Below are 21,181 nucleotides of genomic sequence, written 5' to 3' on the forward strand. Positions count from 1 at the left end.
AAGGTGGTCTACTTTCTGAAGGTGCTGTGGAAATCATTCCTTATTGGATAGAAACTAATATAAAGTGTCCATCCAATGAAATGATGTGACCTTGTGAGCGTGAAATGAAAAATGAGATGTAAAGCAAGGTTTATTTATGGAAACTGACCTTCTTAGGAAACTCTACTGGAGAAAATACGCTAAGAACCCTTGACAAAATGCCATATCCTCTCTGTCTTTCCGTACTCATACACTGAAAAAAAAAATCTCCATTTTCAAATAAGATACCAAGGGTCCAAATACACAGATTTTTAAAAAGCCATGCACAAAGCAAGTGTAAGATAGTTATAAATAGAGACCTGGTGTCTACAGTGGAATGGAAGTAAGATTTCCTAAATTTAACTTCTAACCTTGCTACTTGGTAGCCGAATGATGATGGACAGAAATTTCCTTCTTTTTGGGAACGGGGCTTTGTATGTATAACCATAAGGAAAGCTGGTTAGAGGTCTGAAAGGGGATTTGGAGGAAGAAACTAAACGTTTTCATTTATAAGTCACGGTGAACCTCTTGAAAGAATCAAAATATGTAAAAATATTATTAATTTGAAAATACATTATTAATTAGCAAATACACAGAATTGAAAATATCATTGCTCTGATCCATCATGGTCCCTCAGCTGTGAATTTGTGTTCTCAGCTATCCTGATTTAAGGCAGGTATCTGCCATTAGGAATAACAAAAAGTTAAGCTTCGAGTCTTCCATAATGAATATATATAGTAAGAGGTTCATGTCTTACATTGGACTCATCCTAAGAACTGTCCTTCAAGTCAGTTATAGCTTGTCACAAAAGCAGAAAAACAAAACAAAAAAAAACCCCATAAAAACATAAAATGGCTGTCAGTGGTAGAGATAATGTTTGAGATCAAACATTCCTAGAGAAGCTCTTCTTTTTTAACAGAAAAATATTTGATTTAAGTTTTTAATGGCTTGCCATAGACTTGTGAATTTCTATGTTGTTTTCTTAAAGAAACAAAAAATATTACTTCTTTTTCCAGTGGAAGGACAATGAGTTCTCCCGTGTTAATGCTTCATGCATCCAAGGCCCAGATTATGTGTGTAACATCACAGATCTACAGCCTTACACATCTTATGCTGTCCGTGTAGTGGTGGTTTACAGGACAGGAGAAAACAGCACCTCACTCCCAGAAAGCTTTAAGACAAAAGGTAAGTCCTAACAGCCTCAGTATTAAAAAAAAAAAACAAAACTCCTGTAAGTTTCTCAATGCCTCTCTTACCACTTCTTTCACCAATCCTAGAGGTTAACCTTTTTTTTTTTTTTTAAATGGTGTAAATTACTATTTCTAGAGCTTGAGTGAAGAACCTGAAAAGAACCAGGAGTCCTTACAGGCATTAACGAGGTAAAACTGACCTGGTCTTGTAGAACCCTAAACTGGGCAAGATTATTTTATCTTTCAGTATCCTCTACTTTGTGTCTGGCTGTGACATTCTGCAGTGAGAATGAAATGAAAACAGTGTTACTGAGTGTTCAACATATATTTATTCACTGACTGCTATCTTCTAGATGCTAAAAATAAAAATCCAAAAGAATGTCAATTAGTGATCCCTGTAAGTGGGTCCCTATAGAATCAAGGAAAAAATTCTTCCAAATTTACAGTAGTTTCTTTGCATCATTTACTTTGTGGTGAGCTAGAATCCATCTAATCCATCACTTGTAAAAACTTCAGATACTCATTTAAAAATACACAATCATATGAGAATATTTTTGAATATTTCTTTAATGTATTTGGCTTTCCTCTTTGGAAAAGTATTTTATAGAAAGATGCAATGCAGAATATTTTATACTTCTGACTTATTAGTCAGTATTTTCTTATGTTTCCAAAGCTGGAGTCCCAAGTAAACCAGGCATTCCAAAAGTATTAGAAGGGAGCAAAGATTCAATACAGTGGGAAAAAGCCGAAGATAATGGAAGCCGGCTTGTGTACTATATCCTTGAGATCAGGTATGTCTGTTTGCCAGAGTTCTTTGTAAACTACAAAGAATAAGCAGTTAATTATAAGGTATTATTAGATTGAAATTAACTGTATTTATGAACGTGTATTTATAAGTAAATATGAAGGATCTTTAGTTGAAGGACCTCGAGGGCACCGTTATGTTCTCTGCCTTGGCACTCCAATTACAAGGCAGATCACATCATTGTTCTTGGAAATCTGCAACTACTTGTCAGAACTTTATGGAAATAATCCAGTCATTGGCACATGCAGTTAACATTAATATCTATTCCGTTCAAGAAGCTGAGCTGATGTTCGATATGAGATGATGGTATGCGTGTGAATTTCTGATGATAATTTGTTTTAGCAAGATGAATAATGTCTAGTGAGAACTGGCAGTGAACTAGGTATTTTCAGAATGTACAAACAGGTCAAGGTCTGAAATGGTCTGACCTGTAGAGGTCCCACAGGATTCTTCGTCCATTGTGAAGATTACAGTTCGCAGTGTGCTCCCAAGAGTCTGAACATGTGCCTTTAATGAGAACCGTGCAGCCGATGAACATAAGCAACCCCAAAGCTGGCCAGTATGGGGAGCTCTGTAAATGGGAACTGGCTTAGAGGGACAGATTTCATGCCAGCTTGAGGGGAGAATTCCAAATTTTGCAGACACTCCCCTCACAGGTCTATGAAGCTATCTTTTAAGAAGCTCCAAGGACAAAAGTCACTTCCATAATTATAGTCCTGGCAACTTGAGAATTAGATCTATTTTTGCTTCATCTTTCTCTGGTACTCCCATAACCTTAACAAATTTTCCTGCACATGGTAGAGAGTTACCTTGGCTGCATTTCTAACTGAAACCTCTTTGAAATTCCTATTACTGTTTTTACACAGAGTCAAATACATTCTAGTCTACTGAACCATCTTGGTGGTCTGTGACTATAATTATATTCACCAGCCCATCAACATCACTGTCTTGCTAGGACACTTTAAGCATGTTTCCTTCATTGATTCCTTAAGCCCATAGTGCCATACCTTTTTTGCATTTTCTTGTTCTAAGCCTCTACTGTCAGGACAAGGATGATGGGATAATGGAATGAATTGCTAGACCTTTGGTATCTCAAAGTTCCATCTTCAGTCAGAATACTGGTATACCCAAGTTATTGCTGATGGCACAGGGGGAACGGTAGTAAAAGTGTGTGAACTTGGGAGCTGGACAGACTGTTTTAGTGTCTGAAGACTGCCATGAGAAAGTACCACCAACTGGATGGCTTAAAACAACAGACATTTATTCTCTCACAGTTCTGTAGACTAGAAGTCTGAAATCAAGTTATAAGTAGGACCATGCTCCTTCCGAAGGTTCGAGGGAAGAATCCTCCCTTGCTTTTTCTTAGCCTCCGGGGATCCAGACTTTTCCAGCAATCCTTGGTATTCCTTGTAGATGTATCACGTCAGTCTCTGGCTCTATCATCACCTGGTGTTCTCTGGGTGTATTTGTGCCTGAATTTCTCTCTTCTCAAGAAGGCACGGGTCTTGGATTTAAGCCTACTCTAATCCAGTGTGACCTCATCGTCACTTGATTACATCTAAAAATCTCTTATTTCCAAACAAGGTCACATTCACCAAGTCTGGGTAGGCATGACTTTTGGGGGGACATTATTCAACACAGGGCCCACACATTTAAATACTTGTTTATTCTTTTTTTGAACTAAAGTTTTCCCATCTGTAAAATGGGACGATGGCGTTTACCTCCTTAGGTTGTTGTGAAAACTCAATGAAATGAAACAAAGCGAAAAGCACCACCACTATGGTGGGTTGTAAACAGAAGATGCTCAACCAGTGTCAGAATTCTTTCTCTCTGGCTGGTCACTGTGAAGAGCCATTTTATACATTTTTAAGGGTCTCTTTCTTTTGAATCAGAGTTGTTTGGGTTGAACAATGGAAGTGCCAATGCCTAACACAAGACTTCACAAAATATACAAAAACATTGTATAAAGAGTCTTATGCAGAATGGTCCCTAGGACACTGAGCTCCTGGTAACGGTTGTGAGCAACTCTGCTGTCTTGGTCCTCTGGATGTTCCTGCCCATTCCCTGTTCTTCAAAGGCTGAGCCTTTCCATCCCTTTCAGGTGACCACTCAGTTGGTAGGAGTAGAACTAGCTCTCCTTAAACCTACTGTGGGTAGGTACCAAGTCCTAAAAATGTTGTTGTCTGAAAAGTCCCAGACTTTGAAAAGTTCTTCAGTGTCAGAGAGGAGGTAATTGGAAGGCCTCGAGCTTTCCTTCAGTTTATGATTCCATTAAAAGCCATTCCATTTACATCTTTCGAGCCCCACTCTTATACTCTTTTTATGTTTCATATAAAGAATAATGTGGGTTGACGTGAGGTGGCATGTAGACCAATACAAATGGAAGCAATACACCTTGGAATCTCCGTTATAAGGATAATTTTGGTAGTCCAACTATTATACCTTCTTTATCAGTTTCATGTCCTGTATTTTATTTTATCCAGCTGTAGTATACATAAGCTATAGATGGCCTAAGAGACTGAGAATTAAGAAAACATTAAAAAAGAATTTCAGGTTGGGAACTATGGGCTAATTGTCCCATGTGTTTGAAATTCTGAATAAAATTTACACATTCTAATAGTGGGAAGAAACCTCTTTAGCTTTGTCTTGGCCATTGATTATTTGTTATTTTCCTGATGGGCTGAGTTGGTTGGCTCCCATGCATTACCAGAATGACTTTATGAGGTTATGCTGTGCTCTGTAGCCAAACCACATGAGAGAAATGAGATCAAGGGTAAAGTGTGCCCTAAGAGATGCTCTGGAATTCTGTCATTAAAATGATATGTGAGCATCTAGAAATAACACATATATTATCTCATATTTTTTATATTTACATTTTTGCTCTTTTTTTTGTAGAAAGGGCATTTCAAATGATTCACAGAAGCAGAATTTAATGTGGAAGATGGCATTTAATGGATCCTGCAGTAATATTTGCCTGTGGAAGACCAAAAACCTGAAAGGAACATTTCAGTTCAGAGTAGTAGCTGCAAATAATCTGGGATTTGGTGACTACAGTGGAATCAGTGAGAATATTGTATTAGTTGGAGGTATGTTACCATGTCTGTCTGTATACTAACTGATAGCAGAAAGGTTTAGAGATAAAGATAAGTCAATTCTTAACATTAGAAATAAATTGGATGACAGTGTATATCATCCAGACTATGGAACTATTCATTTCATCTGATGTGATCTTCCTAAAACATCAGCGTCCTTATGTCATTTTTCTCCTTAGCAATGATCAGCTACTTCTTAATGCCCAGAGCCTCAAGTCCATGCTTCTGGATAGGCTTCCCAGGCTGTCCACAGTCTGGTCTGGATCCAGTCTTATGTTCCTGCTCCCCATACTCAAATATTCTACACAACTGGACTAAAATGATGCTTTCTACATCTTCCACTCTGTATCCCGTTTTAGATTATGAAAAATCATCTATCTAATCATATAGGTTAGAAATCTCAATATTTAATTTCTCCCTCTACTTGGGCACCAAGTTTTGTTGATGTACCATCTTGATTTCGGTCTGTTGAGTGTTCCTCTTCTTATTCCCACCTTGGCTTTCCTCATTTAGGTTATCATTTCTTGCCTGTGCTCTTGGCTTAATCACACTGCTGACAGTCGATCTAGCTGAAGCACAAGCTGGATTACTTAACCCCTTCTCTGAAATCCCTGAAATGGATCTCCATTAGCTGCCTTCAGTATCAAGAGCAAACTTCTGTGTGGCACTTAAGGCCCGCCATGATTTGTCCTCCAATTGCGGTTCATTGTTTCTAACATCTATCTCTATGCTATAGCCATATCAGACTGGTAAAAAGCTTTTCATGACACTAGGTCTTTAGCTTTTGCCTCCCTCCGCCTAGCATGTGGGCTCCCACCACCTGCTATTCACCCCTCAACTGGGTTTTTCTTTCTCTCACTTTCTGTCAACTGAGATTTGTGGCATCCTTCAAGGCCTGACTTAAATGAGCCCACAGCTGACGCTTAACTAATGCTCCTTAAGCAAGATGAATTATAGCATTTTACATACACACAGCCTATATTATTCTATGTAATATTTGTATCATTCTTATTTGTATTATAATTATCTGGATAAAAGTTCAGCATTTTTTTTCTGAAGGAAACCCCAAATTGTTAATATTTTAAGTTTTGCAGACTACATCTGATATCTGTAGCTGCTGCTGCTGCTGCTGCTTCAAATAATACTTTAAATAGTTAAAAATCATTCTTAGCTCAGGGGCAGTAGAAATCAGACTGTGGCTAGACTTGGCCCACATGCCATGGTTTGCTGAGCTCTGCCCTCCATGTTTGCTTTCTCCTCAATTGAGACTACCCAAGAGAAGGTACCACGTTTCTATGTTTAATACTCATAGAACTGAAGGTATATCAAGATATCATGGAAGAAATAATAACCCTGATTATATATGAAGATGTATATGTCTTTGTTCCAAATTCTTTAAAAAGATTAAGCATGTTTCCTCAGCTATTTTGAAGTAAAACCTGGGTGGTTCACAATAGTGTATTGGTAAGCCAGCTCTTTGGAAGACCAAACCCATCTAAACCTTGACTTTGATTTCCTGTGGGGTTAAACACTTTTGCTGTGGGTGATTTCAAACTACCAGTGGTGTAACAACTGGCTTGCGAAAATCTGGTAGGAGCTAGTTCAGGCACATCTGGCATACCCCTGAAAATACCTAGCTTTATTCTGCAAATTAACTTTTTTTCATTTATTTTATTAGATGGTTTTTGGATACCGGAAACAAGCATTGTACTTACTATTATAATTGGAATATTTCTGGTTGTTACAATCCCAGTGGTCTTTGGTAAGTATAATAGCTGTAAAAAATACAGGTAATAACCTTGATCATATTAGTTGACATCACTTAGTGTATTTAACCTTCCACATGAAATAGATGCACAAATTTCACAGTTACCTTTGGCTCTACTTTCATAAGCACTAACTTCTGTGAATTGTTTTCAGATCGTAGAGTAACTATTTTATGAAAAATATAATCTGTATTTACACCTGAGGGTATATTTGTATAAAACTGGTATAAAACTAATTACAAAGGCACCAACTTTTAGCTTTCTTTAAACCAGTATTTGTTTCAGATTGCCTTATAGTTGAAAATAAATAAAAGAAAAATAACTCCAGATGTTAAAAAAAAATGTAGGGTTAATAGGAGACCAGTGAAAGTCCTTGGTTGGGATAGCTTGGGTCTCTAGGCAGGTAGACAGACTGGTTAGGAAGAAGCAGGGTTCCTCTCTTGCAGATGACCCATCTCTGGCTTGTAGGGTCTATTCTCGCTTTCAGACATCTGACTTGCTTATTTCAAATCCTTGCTCATTTATAATGTCCAGGAAAGCAGAAGTATTTGTTAGGTAGATAAAAAGGTAGCTATTTCATAATCTTCATTTTATGCTAATGTGCAGGTCCTAGAAGTCTTTTTTCTTTTTAAGATTTATTTTAATGAGAAAATACAGTGACAACTCCAGAAATATTGGGGCCAAATATTGGGCTATAGGGTTATTTTGGTGATCATACATCCCAGTTCATTCCTGTTGTTTCAGTATAAACATTAGTAGGATTTTCAGTGCCCCAAATGTCCTGGTTTGCATTATAAGGTATTTGGTCATCCTATCACTTACTGATATTATGAGTCCCTGACATACAAAAACATTATGAAAAAGACATGATAGCTTGCCTGGGTGGCTCAGTCAGTTAAGCATTTGCCTTCAGCTCCGGTCATGATCCTGGAGTCTCAGGATTGAGTCCCCACATTGGGTTCCCCCCTCAGTGGGGAGTCTGCTTCTCCCTCTGGCCTTTCTCCCTCTCAATGTCTCTCTCTCTCTCTTTCAGATAAATAAATATAATATTGAAAGAAAGAAAGAAAGAAAGAAAGAAAAAAGAAAGAAAGAAAGACGTGATATTTACCAGAAAAGAATGCTCAAGTACATATTTAGGAAATTGTGGTCTGTTTTTTTCATATAGAAGGGAAAGTTAGAAGGAAAAGTTTAAGGAAAAGTTACAAACATAAAGCTAAGCTCTCTTAGGATAAAGAAAGCCAGTATTTTACTAAGTAGTCTAAATCTTTATTCTTTCCCCAAACGGATCGGAGTTGTAAACTATCAGACAGCACACTGAAACTTGAATTCAGATTTCTTGTCACGGATTCCACCCAGATGATATCTGGAAGTCCTTCAGTTAACTTGGAAAGCTAAAAATTTCAGCTGACTCTGCCAGGATCTTAACCTGTGGTTCCAGGGAGTCTAAGTATCGCACAGCTGATGTTTGTGCCACTAAGCCAGCCCCTCCAGAATGACACGTATCACTGCAGTATATTTGGCAGTTGGCATATAGGCTTGACTGCATGTCTGCTTTCCTACTGGGAAGGAGAATCACATGAAGAATCTTTCATCTGACCTTTGCTTGCCTACGTGTACATCACCGTTGTTCAAACCTGTCACTCTAGTGGGTGAGCATGAGATAATTTCAGACAACATGTTGTGCTTTCAAGACATCCTATGGATATCTGACTTTCTCAGGATTTAAAGGTCTTTATTCCATTTGGAACTTAACGAATTTTTTAGTACAGCTAAGCTGATTTGCTTCTTTGCCTTTAGGAGCAGTGCATGTGGTTTTACTAGTAGGAGCGGGTGAGTGCATGAGAAAAGATTGAGCTTATTAAAATAAGGAAAAACAGTTGTTTAAACATATTTGTATTGCTCTGGGGCTCTCAGCAGTGGTACTTATATATATATAAAATTGAAACAATGATTTAAAAATAAACACCGACAGCCTTAGCTTTGGTGAGTGGTCACATCTAACAGGCAGTATTAGCTGCCTGCTGGGAGCAGAGGGAAGTATGAAGCTGTAACATACAATTGCTGACCTTGGCAGCTTGCCATTTAATGAGGGAGGTAAAATGTACCTGTGTGAAAAAATAAATAGTGGGATATAGAACATGATATGTGCCGGGCACTATGGTAGAAATGCAGACTGAGAGCTACACTTGGTCTTAGACATTGAGAACTGAGAGATCAGCAGACTGTCAGGGTCTCAGAAGGGATCACGGGGGCTGGGGGCCAGAATGGGCTTTTAAAAAAATGAAAAGCAGTAGGGACAGCTTTCAGGTTTGAAAAATTACGTTAGTAAATGTATTTAAAATCTTTCCCTGCGTGGTCCCTCAGGTGGAATTTCACTTGAATTAAATGCTAACCTGTTGGATATAAAGGCTACCATGGGATAAAATTCAAATTTTAATGATCATCTTAAAAAACATCCTTGCTGTTTTCAACTCCTGAACCAATTTCTAGTATAGACAGTTGATCCTATACATAATTGTATTTTAATCTTCCAAAAACTGCTTATTTTTATGATGATGAAAATAGTATTTGCTCATTGTATGAAGAAGACAATATAAATCATCCATGATTTCACAACTGAGAGGACCACTACTAACATTTGGTGGGTTTCATTCTAAAAGTTTTTCTGTAGGCTTGGATATGTGTGCATGAAAAACAATGGTATAAATTCTTGTACTCTGCATTTAAAAAAAATGCATGCCATTATAATTGAAAGCATTCCTCAGGTCGCCTATAAGAGTAGAATGTGGACAGACCTGGACTCAGAAATAAATTTGTGATTTAATTATAATGCAAATAATTATTTAATATTTATAATGCAAATTTATTTTGGTTTATGTTGACTATAAGGGTGGTTTCAAGAAATAAATTCTGATATTAAGATTCTTCAATTCGTTTATAACAGCAATAAGAAATGCATAAAGCTTTGGTTTGAGATGTGAAATAAGAAGTTACGTGGTATAAGTTATGAGTTTTTAAAAGTCTTTGGACCTGATTTAATTAGTTTTTCTATTATGGACAGAGTTTTCAAACAAATTCTGTGATTCTACCCATGGTGTTCTTATATGTAAACATTTAAAGTGTTAACATTTCCTGAAGAAAAAAAAGCAATGTTTTGTTTTGTAAACTATGTTCTCTTCTCTTTATAGTGTGGCACAGAAAATTAAAAAGTCAAAAAACTCCCAGAGAAGGGCTGACAGGTCTCATAAACGAAGACAAAGAGTTGGCTGAGCTTCGTGGTCTGGAGGCTGGAGTAGGGCTGGCTAACGCCTGCTATGCCATACAGTATGTAATCTGGGCCATCAGTATGGGGCACCTAGATGAAGAGTGGGCAACTATAGAGAGAGTGCCCATGGGTCCCGTGCTGCCCATGATTGTCCTGGTCTATGCTCATTCTTCTGGCATGATTATTAATAACATCCCTTTCCATTTTCAAATGTGACCTGAGACTGTTGGCAATCTATGTGGTTATTCTATCCTAAAGAAAATAAGCAAGGGGCGGCCTGGGTGGCTCAGTGGGTTAAAGCTTCTGCCCTTGGCTCGGGTCATGTTCCCAGGGTCCTGGGATCGAGCCCCACGTCGGGCTCTCTGCTTCAGCGGGGAGCCTGCTTCCTCCTCTCTCTCTCTGCCTGCCTCTCTGCCTCCTTGTGATCTCTGTCTGTCCAATAAATAATTAAATATTTAAAAAAAAGAAGCAAAATTCCATCACGTTCCAGTGTTTTGTCACATAGTTATAAAGTAAATGAAACAAGGACATAAATATTGTATGGAAGAGAACATGGTAGCACGATTGGTTCACCTGGAAGCATCCAGAAGAGAAGAATCCCAGGGGTGCCATGCCTGCACTGTTAAGTCCATCTGAGTCTGTTTTCAGAAGTTGTACGGTGATTGCCTACAAAAGCTTTTTAGGATAGTTGAGTTTTCAACTTATGCTGTTATCATAATATTTTTTAATTCAATTAGCCAACTTATAATATGTCATTGGTTTTTGATGTAGTCAAAACAATTAAAGACAATATTTAATTGTCTTTCTATGCAGGACACTGTATTGTGGTTTATGTAAGACACAGTGTTATGGCCTCAGCTACAAGGAATTATGTAGTCATAGGCCTTGAAGTTTATAATCCAAGATACACAAATGGAAGATTTGAAGTAGACACAGGGGTGATCTAATTTAGTGATTCAGAAGTGACTTTTCCTTGAGGAAATACTCAGCACATTTGATATTCAAGATTCTCTTTTAAGCACTCAAAGCATTTTGAATGCAGACAATTTTTTCCCTCTCATAATATTCCAAGTAAGAGCTGGCTTCTAAAAGTTATGGAGAAAGAGTTGATTACTGTAGTCATACTAAATTTTGTTTTACACAAAAGATCAGCTGTGTGAAATGGTTAAAGTGAAAGTATTTTTTTTTAAGATTTTATTTATTTATTTGAGAAAGAGAGAATGAGAGAGAAAGAGCATGAGGGAAGAGGTCAGAAGGAGAAGCAGACTCCCCGCCAAGCAGGGAGCCTGATGTGGGACCTGATCCCGGGACTCCAGGATCATGACCTGAGCCAAAGGCAGTCGCCCAACCAAGCCACCCAGGCACCCCAAAGTGAAAGTTTTTAGGCTCATAAACCCAGATGTATTTGTTACTAATTTGCAATAGCTTTTTACTTAAGTTGATTACCTGAAGAAACAAATAACTTATAACTTCAACAAAACAAGCTACAATAAAAACTCTTGAGGCTATGCACACAAAGGCATGTTTCTATCAAGATTATGGTACCTAGAAGTGACGTGATATGCTCTGTCTGTGTTTTGGAATAAGGAAGGAATATTCCTTCCTTATGGTTGAATAGGGAAGGAATAGAAACATAAGAATCCATGTCATTATATTACATTATATTACATAGAGTGGTGTTGCAAAACCAAGGGATATCTCTTTCTTTTTCATACTCTTTCTCAAACACTAACACTCAACACCAACTTGTAAACCAATATATTTTGGAACACCAAAAATACTATTTTCCAGTACTCTTCCAACCCAAGAGGAGATTGAAAGTCTTCCTGCCTTCCCTCGGGAAAGACTGACTCTGCACCTCCTGTTGGGAAGTGGGGCCTTTGGAGAAGTGTATGAAGGGACGGCAGTAGACATCTTAGGAGCTGGAAGTGGAGAAACCAAAGTAGCAGTGAAGGTAACATGGAGCTTTTAATTCCTTGACGTGTTGGATCTTCACATTTATATGAATTTACGTGGAAAAAACTATAATAAAATATGAGCTAAAAGAGAGCTAAAGTTGGGAGTCCATGCATAACAACAGAAATGACAATGTTTCTTCCATTTCTTCCATAAGCTCTCTAATGTGTCGTTACCTCTAAGGTTATTAATTAACTAAGACTTGGCAGACTGTTTTTCCCTTTGAATATACTATAAGAGGACCAGGGGGGTAAAACACATTCTCTATATCTCCAGTACGAGGGCAGAGAGTAGAGAGCTTCCTGGCCAGTTGGCGTCAGTTGCAATTACACAGCTCTGTCCTCACAGAGTGAAGCGGCCCTAGACCATATGTGAACTCAAGACGGTGGTGATGTTCTGGTAAAACTCTGTTTATGGGAATTGAAATGTGAATTTCCTAACATATTCACGTGTTAAGAAATATCCTCTTTTCAACTTTTCCCCAACCATTTGAAAATGTAATATGTCACTTATACCTCAGTAAAGCTGGGAAAATATAAAATTAAAACTGAGCAACTATTTTCAGAGCTCAAGCTGTACAAAGTTGCAGGCTGGCATTGGTCTCCAAGCTCTAGTTTGCTGACCCCTGTGTGACACAGTTATTACCATGGTATATGTTGAATGTAGTTTCAAGGAAGTGCTGGGTAGCCTCCCATATTTGTCTAAAACCTTTTCATTGAGGGATGATGAACTTTTATGTAATTGGGCAACATCCTGACCACTGCTTGTTAGGAATTTGTTGCTTTGAGAGAGGGCTTATACAACCAGAAATATTGGCAAAATCCTCTCCACTGCCAAATGGTGCAATCTAAAAGTGCTTTAAATACTCTAGCCTTACCTGGTGTAAACAAGTGTTTATTTTTCCCACATAGCTAGAGGACTGCTGGTTTTTGGTGCAGTACTGTGTTAGGTCAGAGACAGGATATCTGAAACTCTCTTGACTTTATACACATGTGTTACCTCATGATCCCAAGATGGTTGCCAAAGATCAGGCATTGGTTCTTCATTCAGGTCAGGGAAAGGGGGAAGAATGATTTTAGATGTATATGTTCCAAAATGTGGAAGTTTTCCACAAGCTTCTCTCCCCTTCAGCAGTTTCCCCCTTATACCTCACTGACCAAAACTGACTCAGATGATCACCCCTATTTTCAAGGGAGGCTGGAGAATTACAAAACACAAGTTTCCTGATTCAGTTAGACCAAACTGTCTGGAACTAGTCCAGACTAGTCCCACTTGAACACTAGTTCTAAGGTAAGATACTTTTAAGAGACAAATATAGTGTCATTAACAAGGAAGCAGGGAGAAATAGATATTGATTAGAAAACTTTGAAAATTAAGAAACTGGCCTACACACCTACATTTTTTTTTTAAAGATTTTATTTATTTATTTGACAGAGAGAGATCACAAGTAGGCAGAGAGGCAGGCAGAGAGAGAGGAAGGGAAGCAGGCCCCCTGCTGAGCAGAGAGCCCAATACGGGACTCGATCCCAGGACCCCAAGATCATGACCTGAGCCTAAGGCAGCGGCTTAACCCACTGAGCCACCCAGGCGCCCCTACACACCTACACTTTTAAAAATTTCTACATTTTTGGAGGGAATTTTGGAGGGAGGGAATAGTAGATGTTACTTGATCTTTTGTCTTTCAGGCTTTCCCACTTGAACACTAGTTCTAACACCGGCTAAGTTTTGAATGAGTTTACAGAACACATGCACATATATTAGCCATGATCTATTTCCAGCTTTGAGGGTGAATATTACAAAACAAAACAAAGATGGTCTCCATTAACCCACTGAGCTCACAGAAATGTCTGCTATACTGATTCCTGGCTTATTTTTATGTTGTGTAGACTTTGAAGAAGGGTTCCACAGACCAAGAGAAGATTGAATTCCTAAAAGAGGCACATCTGATGAGGTATTGGGGTAGTCCTGGCTTCATTTTCCCTTAATAAGGGTAGAAAGCTTTTATACCTGATTGGTGAATTTTTTTTTCTTTAATTTTTTATTTTTTATAAACATATATTTTTATCCCCAGGGGTACAGGTCTGTGAATCACCAGGTTTACACACTTCACAGCACTCACCAAAGTACATACCCTCCCCAATGTCCATAATCCCACCCCCTTCTCCCTAACCCCCTCCCCCCAGCAACCCTCAGTTTGTTTTGTGAGATTAAGAGTCACTTATGGTTTGTCTCCCTCCCAATCCCATCTTGTTTCATTGATTCTTCTCCTACCCACTTAAGCCCCCATGTTGCATCACCACTTCCTCATATCAGGGAGATCATATGATAGTTGTCTTTCTCTGCTTGACTTATTTCGCTAAGCATGATACGCTCTAGTTCCATCCATGTTGTCGCAAATGGCAAGATTTCATTTCTTTTGATGGCTGCATAGTATTCCATTGTGTATATATACCACATCTTCTTGATCCATTCATCTGTTGATGGACATCTAGGTTCTTTCCATAGTTTGGCTATTGTAGACATTGCTGCTATAAACATTCAGGTGCATGTGCCCCTTTGGATCACTACATTTGTATCTTTAGGGTAAATACCCAATAGTGCAATTGCTGGGTCATAGGGCAGTTCTATTTTCAACATTTTGAGGAACCTCCATGCTGTTTTCCAGAGTGGCTGCACCAGCTTGCATTCCCACCAACAGTGTAGGAGGGTTCCCCTTTCTCCGCATCCTCGCCAGCATCTGTCATTTCCTGACTTGTTGATTTTAGCCATTCTGACTGGTGTGAGGTGATATCTCATTGTGGTTTTGATTTGTATTTCCCTGATGCCGAGTGATATGGAGCACTTTTTCATGTGTCTGTTCGCCATCTGGATGTCTTCTTTGCAGAAATGTCTGTTCATGTCCTCTGCCCATTTCTTGATTGGATTATTTATTCTTTGGGTGTTGAGTTTGCTAAGTTCTTTATAGATTCTGGACACTAGTCCTTTATCTGATATGTCGTTTGCAAATATCTTCTCCCATTCTGTCAGTTGTCTTTTGGTTTTGTTAACTGTTTCCTTTGCTGTGCAAAAGCTTTTGATCTTGATGAAATCCCAATAGTTCATTTTTTCCTTTGCTTCCCTTGCCTTTTGCGTTGTTCCTAGGAAGATGTTGCTGCAGCAGAGGTCGAAGAGGTTGCTGCCCGTGTTCTCCTCAAGGATTTTGATGGATTCCTTTCGCACATTGAGGTCCTTCATCCATTTTGAGTCTATTTTTGTGTGTGGTGTAAGGAAATGGTCCAATTTCATTTTTCTGCATGTGGCTGTCCAATTTTCCCAGCACCATTTATTGAAGAGGCTGTCTTTTTTCCATTGGACATTCTTTCCTGCTTTGTCGAAGATTAGTTGACCATAGATTTGAGGGTCTATTTCTGGGCTCTCTATTCTGTTCCATTGATCTATGGGTCTGTTTTTGTGCCAGTACCATGCTGTCTTGATGATGACAGCTTTGTAATAGAGCTTGAAATCCGGAATGGTGATGCCACCAACGTTGGCTTTCTTTTTCAATATCCCTTTGGCTATTCGAGGTCTTTTCTGGTTCCATATAAATTTTAGCATTATTTGTTCCATTTCTTTGAAAAAGATGGATGGTACTTTGATAGGAATTGCATTAAATGTGTAGATTGCTTTAGGTAGCATAGACATTTTCACAATATTTATTCTTCTAATCCAGGAGCATGGAACATTTTTCCATTTCTTTGTGTCTTCCTCAATTTCTTTCATGAGTACTTTATAGTTTTCTGAGTATAGATTCTGTGTCTCTTTGGTTAGGTTTATTCCTAGGTATCTTATGGTTTTGGATGCAATTGTAAATGGGATTGACTCCTTAAGTTCTCTTTCTTCTGTCTTGCTGTTGGTGTAGAGAAATGCAACTGATTTCTGTGCATTGATTTTATATCCTGACACTTTACTGAATTCCTGTATAAGTTCTAGCAGTTTTGGAGTGGAGTCTTTTGGGTTTTCCACATAGAGTATCATATCATCTGCGAAGAGTGATAATTTGACTTCTTCTTTGCCGATTTGGATGCCTTTAATTTCCTTTTGTTGTCTGATTGCTGAGGCTAGGACCTCTAGTACAATGTTGAATAGCAGTGGTGATAATGGACATCCCTGCCGTGTTCCTGACCTTAGCGGAAAAGCTTTCAGTTTTTCTCCATTGAGAATGATATTTGCGGTGGGTTTTTCATAGATGGCTTTGATGATATTGAGGTATGTGCCCTCTATCCCTACACTTTGAAGAGTTTTGATCAGGAAGGGATGCTGTACTTTGTCAAATGCTTTTTCAGCATCTATTGAGAGTATCATATGGTTCTTGTTCTTTCTTTTATTGATGTGTTGTATCACATTGACTGATTTGCGGATGTTGAACCAACCTTGCAGCCCTGGAATAAATCCCACTTGGTCGTGGTGAATGATCTTTTTAATGTACTGTTGAATCCTATTGGCTAGTATTTTGTTGAGTATTTTCACATCTGTGTTCATCAAGGATATCGGTATATAGCTCTCTTCTTTGGTGGGATCCTTGTCTGGTTTTGGGATCAAGGTGATGCTGGCCTCATAAAATGAGTTTGGAAGTTTTCCTTCCATTTCTATTTTTTGGAACAGTTTCAGGAGAATAGGAATTAGTTCTTCTTTAAATGTTTGGTAGAATTCCCCCGGGAAGCCGTCTGGCCCTGGGCTTTTGTTTGTTTGGAGATTTTTAATGACTGTTTCAATCTCCTTACTGGTTATGGGTCTGTTCAGGCTTTCTATTTCTTCCTGGTTCAGTTGTGGTAGTTTATATGTTTCTAGGAATGCATCCATTTCTTCCAGATTGTCAAATTTATTGCCGTAGAGTTGCTCATAGTATGTTCTTATAATAGTTTGTATTTCTTTGGTGTTAGTTGTGATCTCTCCTCTTTCATTCATGATTTTATTTATTTGGGTCCTTTCTCTTTTCTTTTTGATAAGTCAGGCCAGGGGTTTATCAATTTTATTAATTCTTTCAAAGAACCAGCTCCTAGTTTCGTTGATTTGTTCTATTGTTTTTTTGGTTTCTATTTCATTGATTTCTGCTCTGATCTTTATGATTTCTCTTCTCCTGCTGGGCTTAGGGTTTCTTTCTTGTTCTTTCTCCAGCTCCTTTAGGTGTAGGGTTAGGTTGTGTACCTGAGACCTTTCTTGTTTCTTGAGAAAGGCTTTTACCGCTATATATTTTCCTCTCAGGACTGCCTTTGTTGTATCCCACAGATTTTGAACCGTTGTATTTTCATTATCATTTGTTTCCATGATTTTTTTCAATTCTTCTTTAATTTCCCGGTTGACCCATTCATTCTTTAGAAGGATACTATTTAGTCTCCATGTATTTGGGTTCTTTCCAAACTTCCTTTTGTGGTTGAGTTCTAGCTTTAGAGCATTGTGGTCTGAAAATATGCAGGGAATGATCCCAATCTTTTGATACCGGTTGAGTCCTGATTTAGGACCGAGGATGTGATCTATTCTGGAGAATGTTCCATGTGCACTAGAGAAGAATGTGTATTCTGTTGCTTTGGGATGAAATATTCTGAATATATCCGTGATGTCCATCTGGTCCAGTGTGTCATTTAAGGCCTTTATTTCCTTGCTGATCTTTTGCTTGGATGACCTGTCCATTTCAGTGAGGGGAGTGTTAAAGTCCCCTACTATTATTGTATTATTGTTGATGTGTTTCTTTGTTTTTGTTATTAATTGGTTTATATAGTTGGCTGCTCCCACGTTGGGGGCATAGATATTTAAAATTGTTAAATCTTCTTGTTGAACAGACCCTTTGAGTATGATATAGTGTCCTTCCTCATCTCTTATTATAGTCTTTGGCTTAAAATCTAATTGATCTGATATAAGGATTGCCACTCCTGCTTTCTTCTGATGTCCATTAGCATGGTAAATTCTTTTCCACCCCCTCACTTTAAATCTGGAGGTGTCTTCGGGCTTAAAATGAGTTTCTTGGAGGCAACATATAGATGGGTTTTGTTTTTTTTATCCATTCTGATACCCTGCGTCTTTTGACAGGGGCATTTAGCCCATTCACATTCAGGGTAACTATTGAGAGATATGAATTTAGTGCCATTGTATTGCCTGTAAGGTGACTGTTACTGTATATGGTCTCTGTTCCTTTCTGATCTACCACTTGTAGGCTCTCTCTTTGCTTAGAGGACCCCTTTCAATATTTCCTGTAGAGCTGGTTTGGTATTTGCAAATTCTTTCAGTTGTTGTTTGTCCTGGAAGCTTTTAATCTCTCCTTCTATTTTCAATGATAGCCTAGCTGGATATAGTATTCTTGGCTGCATGTTTTTCTCGTTTAGTGCTCTGAAAATATCATGCCAGCTCTTTCTGGCCTCCAGGTCTCTGTGGATAAGTCAGCTGCCAATCTAATATTTTTACCATTGTATGTTACAGACCTCTTTTCCCGGGCTGCTTTCAGGATTTTCTCTTTGTCACTGAGACTTGTAAATTTTACTATTAGGTGACGGGGTGTGGGCCTATTCTTATTGATTTTGAGGGGCGTTCTCTGAACCTCCTGAATTTTGATGCTCATTCCCTTTGCCATATTGGGGAAATTCTCCCCAATAATTCTCTCCAGTATACCTTCTGCTCCCCTCTCTCTTTCTTCTTCTTCTGGAATCCCAATTATTCTAATGTTGTTTCGTCTTATGGTGTCACTTATCTCTCGAATTCTCCCCTCGTGGTCCAGTAGCTGTTTGTCTCTCTTTTGCTCAGCTTCTTTATTCTCTGTCATTTGGTCTTCTATATCACTAATTCTTTCTTCTGCCTCATTTATCCTAGCAGTTAGAGCCTCCATTTTTGATTGCACCTCATTAATAGCTTTTTTGATTTCAACTTGGTTAGATTTTAGTTCTTTTATTTCTCCAGAAAGGGCTTTTATATCTCTCGAGAGGGTTTCTCTAATATCTTCCATGCCTTTTTCGAGCCCGGCTAGAACCTTGAGAATTGTCATTCTGAACTCTAGATCTGACATATTACCGATGTCTGTATTGATTAGGTCCCTAGCCTTCGGTACTGCCTCTTGTTCTTTTTTTTGTGTTGAATTTTTACGTCTTGTCATTTTGTCCAGATAAGAGTAAATGAAGGGGCAAGTAAAATACTAAAAGGGTGGCAACAACCCCAGGAAAATATGCTTTAACCAAATTAGAAGTGATCCAAAATCGTGAGTGGGGAGAAAGGGGATAAAAAGAGGTTCAAAAAGGAAGAAAGAAAAAAAAAAAAAAGAAAAAAGAAAAAGAAAAAAAAAAAGAAAAGAAAAGAAAAGAATTTTTTAAAAAAGAAAACACCTAAGAAAAATGTAAAAAAGAAAAAATATATATATTAGATAAACTAGTAAAAAATCGTTAAAAAAGAAAAAGATAACAGTTAAAAAAAAATTTTACCCGAAGGCGAGAAGAAAAAAAAAAAATGAAAAAGAAAAAATTAAATTAACTGCAAGACTAAAAAAAAAATCACAGAAAAAAAGCCATGAGTTCCGTGCTTGGCTTTCTCCTACTCTGGAATTCTGCTGCTCTCCTTGGTATTGAAACCGCACTCCTTGGTAGGTGAACTTGGTCTCGGCTGGATTTCTTGTTGATCTTCTGGGGGAGGGGCCTGGTGTAGTGATTCTCAAGTGTCTTTGCCCCAGGCGGAATTACACCGCCCTTACCCGGGGCCGTGGTGAGTTATCCGCTCGGGTTTGCTTTCAGGAGCTTTCGTTCCCTGAGCGCTTTCCGTAGAGTTCCGGAGGACGGGAGTACAAATGGCGGCCTCCTGGTCTCCGGCCGGGAGGAGCCGAGAGCCCAGGGCCCCACTCCTCAGTGCGCCCTCAGAGAACAGCGCCGAGTTACTCCCGTCTGCCTGACCTCCGGCCGCGCTCCGAGCTCACCGAGCCTGCGACCGGTTCAAGGTAACACCGAGCTGTGAGCTTACTGTCGGCTCTGTCTCTGCAGCCGGCTTTCCCGTTCCAATACCCGCAAGCTCTGCGACACTCAGACACCCCCGATCCTTCTGTGACCCTGCGGGACCTGAGGCCACGCTGACCCCGCGTGGGCTTCGCCCCGGTTTAGCCTCTGGAGCGATGTCCCTCAGCGGAACAGACTTTTAAAAGTCCTGATTTTGTGCGCGGTTGCTCCGCCGCTTGCCGGGAGCCGGCCCCTCCCCCCGGGGTCTATCTTCCCGTCGCTTTGGATTCACTTCTCCGCCGGTCCTACCTTTCAGAAAGTGGTTGATTTTCTGTTTCCAGAATTGCTGTTCTTCTTCTCTTCGATCTGCTGATGGATTTTCAGGTGTTTGCAATCTTTAGATAAGCTATCTAGCTGATCTCCGGCTAGCTGAAGCAGTCTCAGCTTGCTACTTCTCCGCCATCCTGACTCCTCCCCTGATTGGTGAACTTTTAACATTCAGAATGACCAGACATCACAGATCATCCCTCAAATTAACATGGCTTAAGTTTAAACATAGATATGCCTGTGGTGACAAGGGCTCTGTAGAAACCAGACTTCCAACAGGCAGTCCTTGGACAAAAGTTCTTCCTTTCTTTGACCTTCAACAAGCAGTGTGATGTCCGAAGCTGCTCGGCTTTGAACGTGTGTATGTTCTTCTAAACGTGTGGTAGTGGCTCAAATATCCAGAGTAAGGGAGCGAGTCCAAGTACAGGGATGTCCGTAAAAATACCCTCAGTCTTAGTAAACTTGTCTTCAAGGTTAGAGTCAGTTGCTGGTCATGAGAAGTGCTCTGAGGTGTCTTAAAGGGAGGGCCTGAGGCAGAAGCCCCTGGGGGTCTCAGCTGTGGGTTCTAATCATTAGATCAGGGCTTCCTTGGTTTGATGTCTTGAGAAAATGGTGGAAGTCAAACCTGCGTGACTGAATTGTTTCTCCAAAAGAAAGAGAATTATATTACATACTTGTGATGACTGAAAATGTAATGCTTTCAAGTATCTTCTGAAGGATAGTAGTTAAGATTACTTTCTTTACCAAAACATAAAATACTTCCTATAAACGTTTCTTCTAAAGATCACCTATTCCAGCCGTAGGAGCTGGCCACTAGGGGTT

The 21,181-nt window shown here is 39.1% G+C and overlaps 1 protein-coding gene across 2 annotated transcripts in view; it reads left to right on the forward strand.

Annotated features, from left to right (window-relative positions):
• Positions 1-21,181, forward strand: part of ROS1 (ROS proto-oncogene 1, receptor tyrosine kinase) — a 123,918-nt gene that overhangs the window by 75,302 nt on the left and 27,435 nt on the right. For both annotated transcript variants that reach the window (XM_059177740.1, XM_059177741.1), the window contains 7 exons: positions 1,035-1,203; positions 1,882-1,999; positions 4,909-5,099; positions 6,784-6,867; positions 10,060-10,195; positions 11,928-12,090; positions 13,979-14,043. In XM_059177740.1, coding sequence (XP_059033723.1) covers positions 1,035-1,203; positions 1,882-1,999; positions 4,909-5,099; positions 6,784-6,867; positions 10,060-10,195; positions 11,928-12,090; positions 13,979-14,043 — 926 coding nt within the window. The remainder of the gene's footprint in view (positions 1-1,034; positions 1,204-1,881; positions 2,000-4,908; positions 5,100-6,783; positions 6,868-10,059; positions 10,196-11,927; positions 12,091-13,978; positions 14,044-21,181) is intronic.

Source organism: Mustela lutreola, chromosome 6 (assembly GCF_030435805.1).
Source record: "Mustela lutreola isolate mMusLut2 chromosome 6, mMusLut2.pri, whole genome shotgun sequence".
NCBI classification, from domain to species: domain Eukaryota; kingdom Metazoa; phylum Chordata; class Mammalia; order Carnivora; family Mustelidae; genus Mustela; species Mustela lutreola.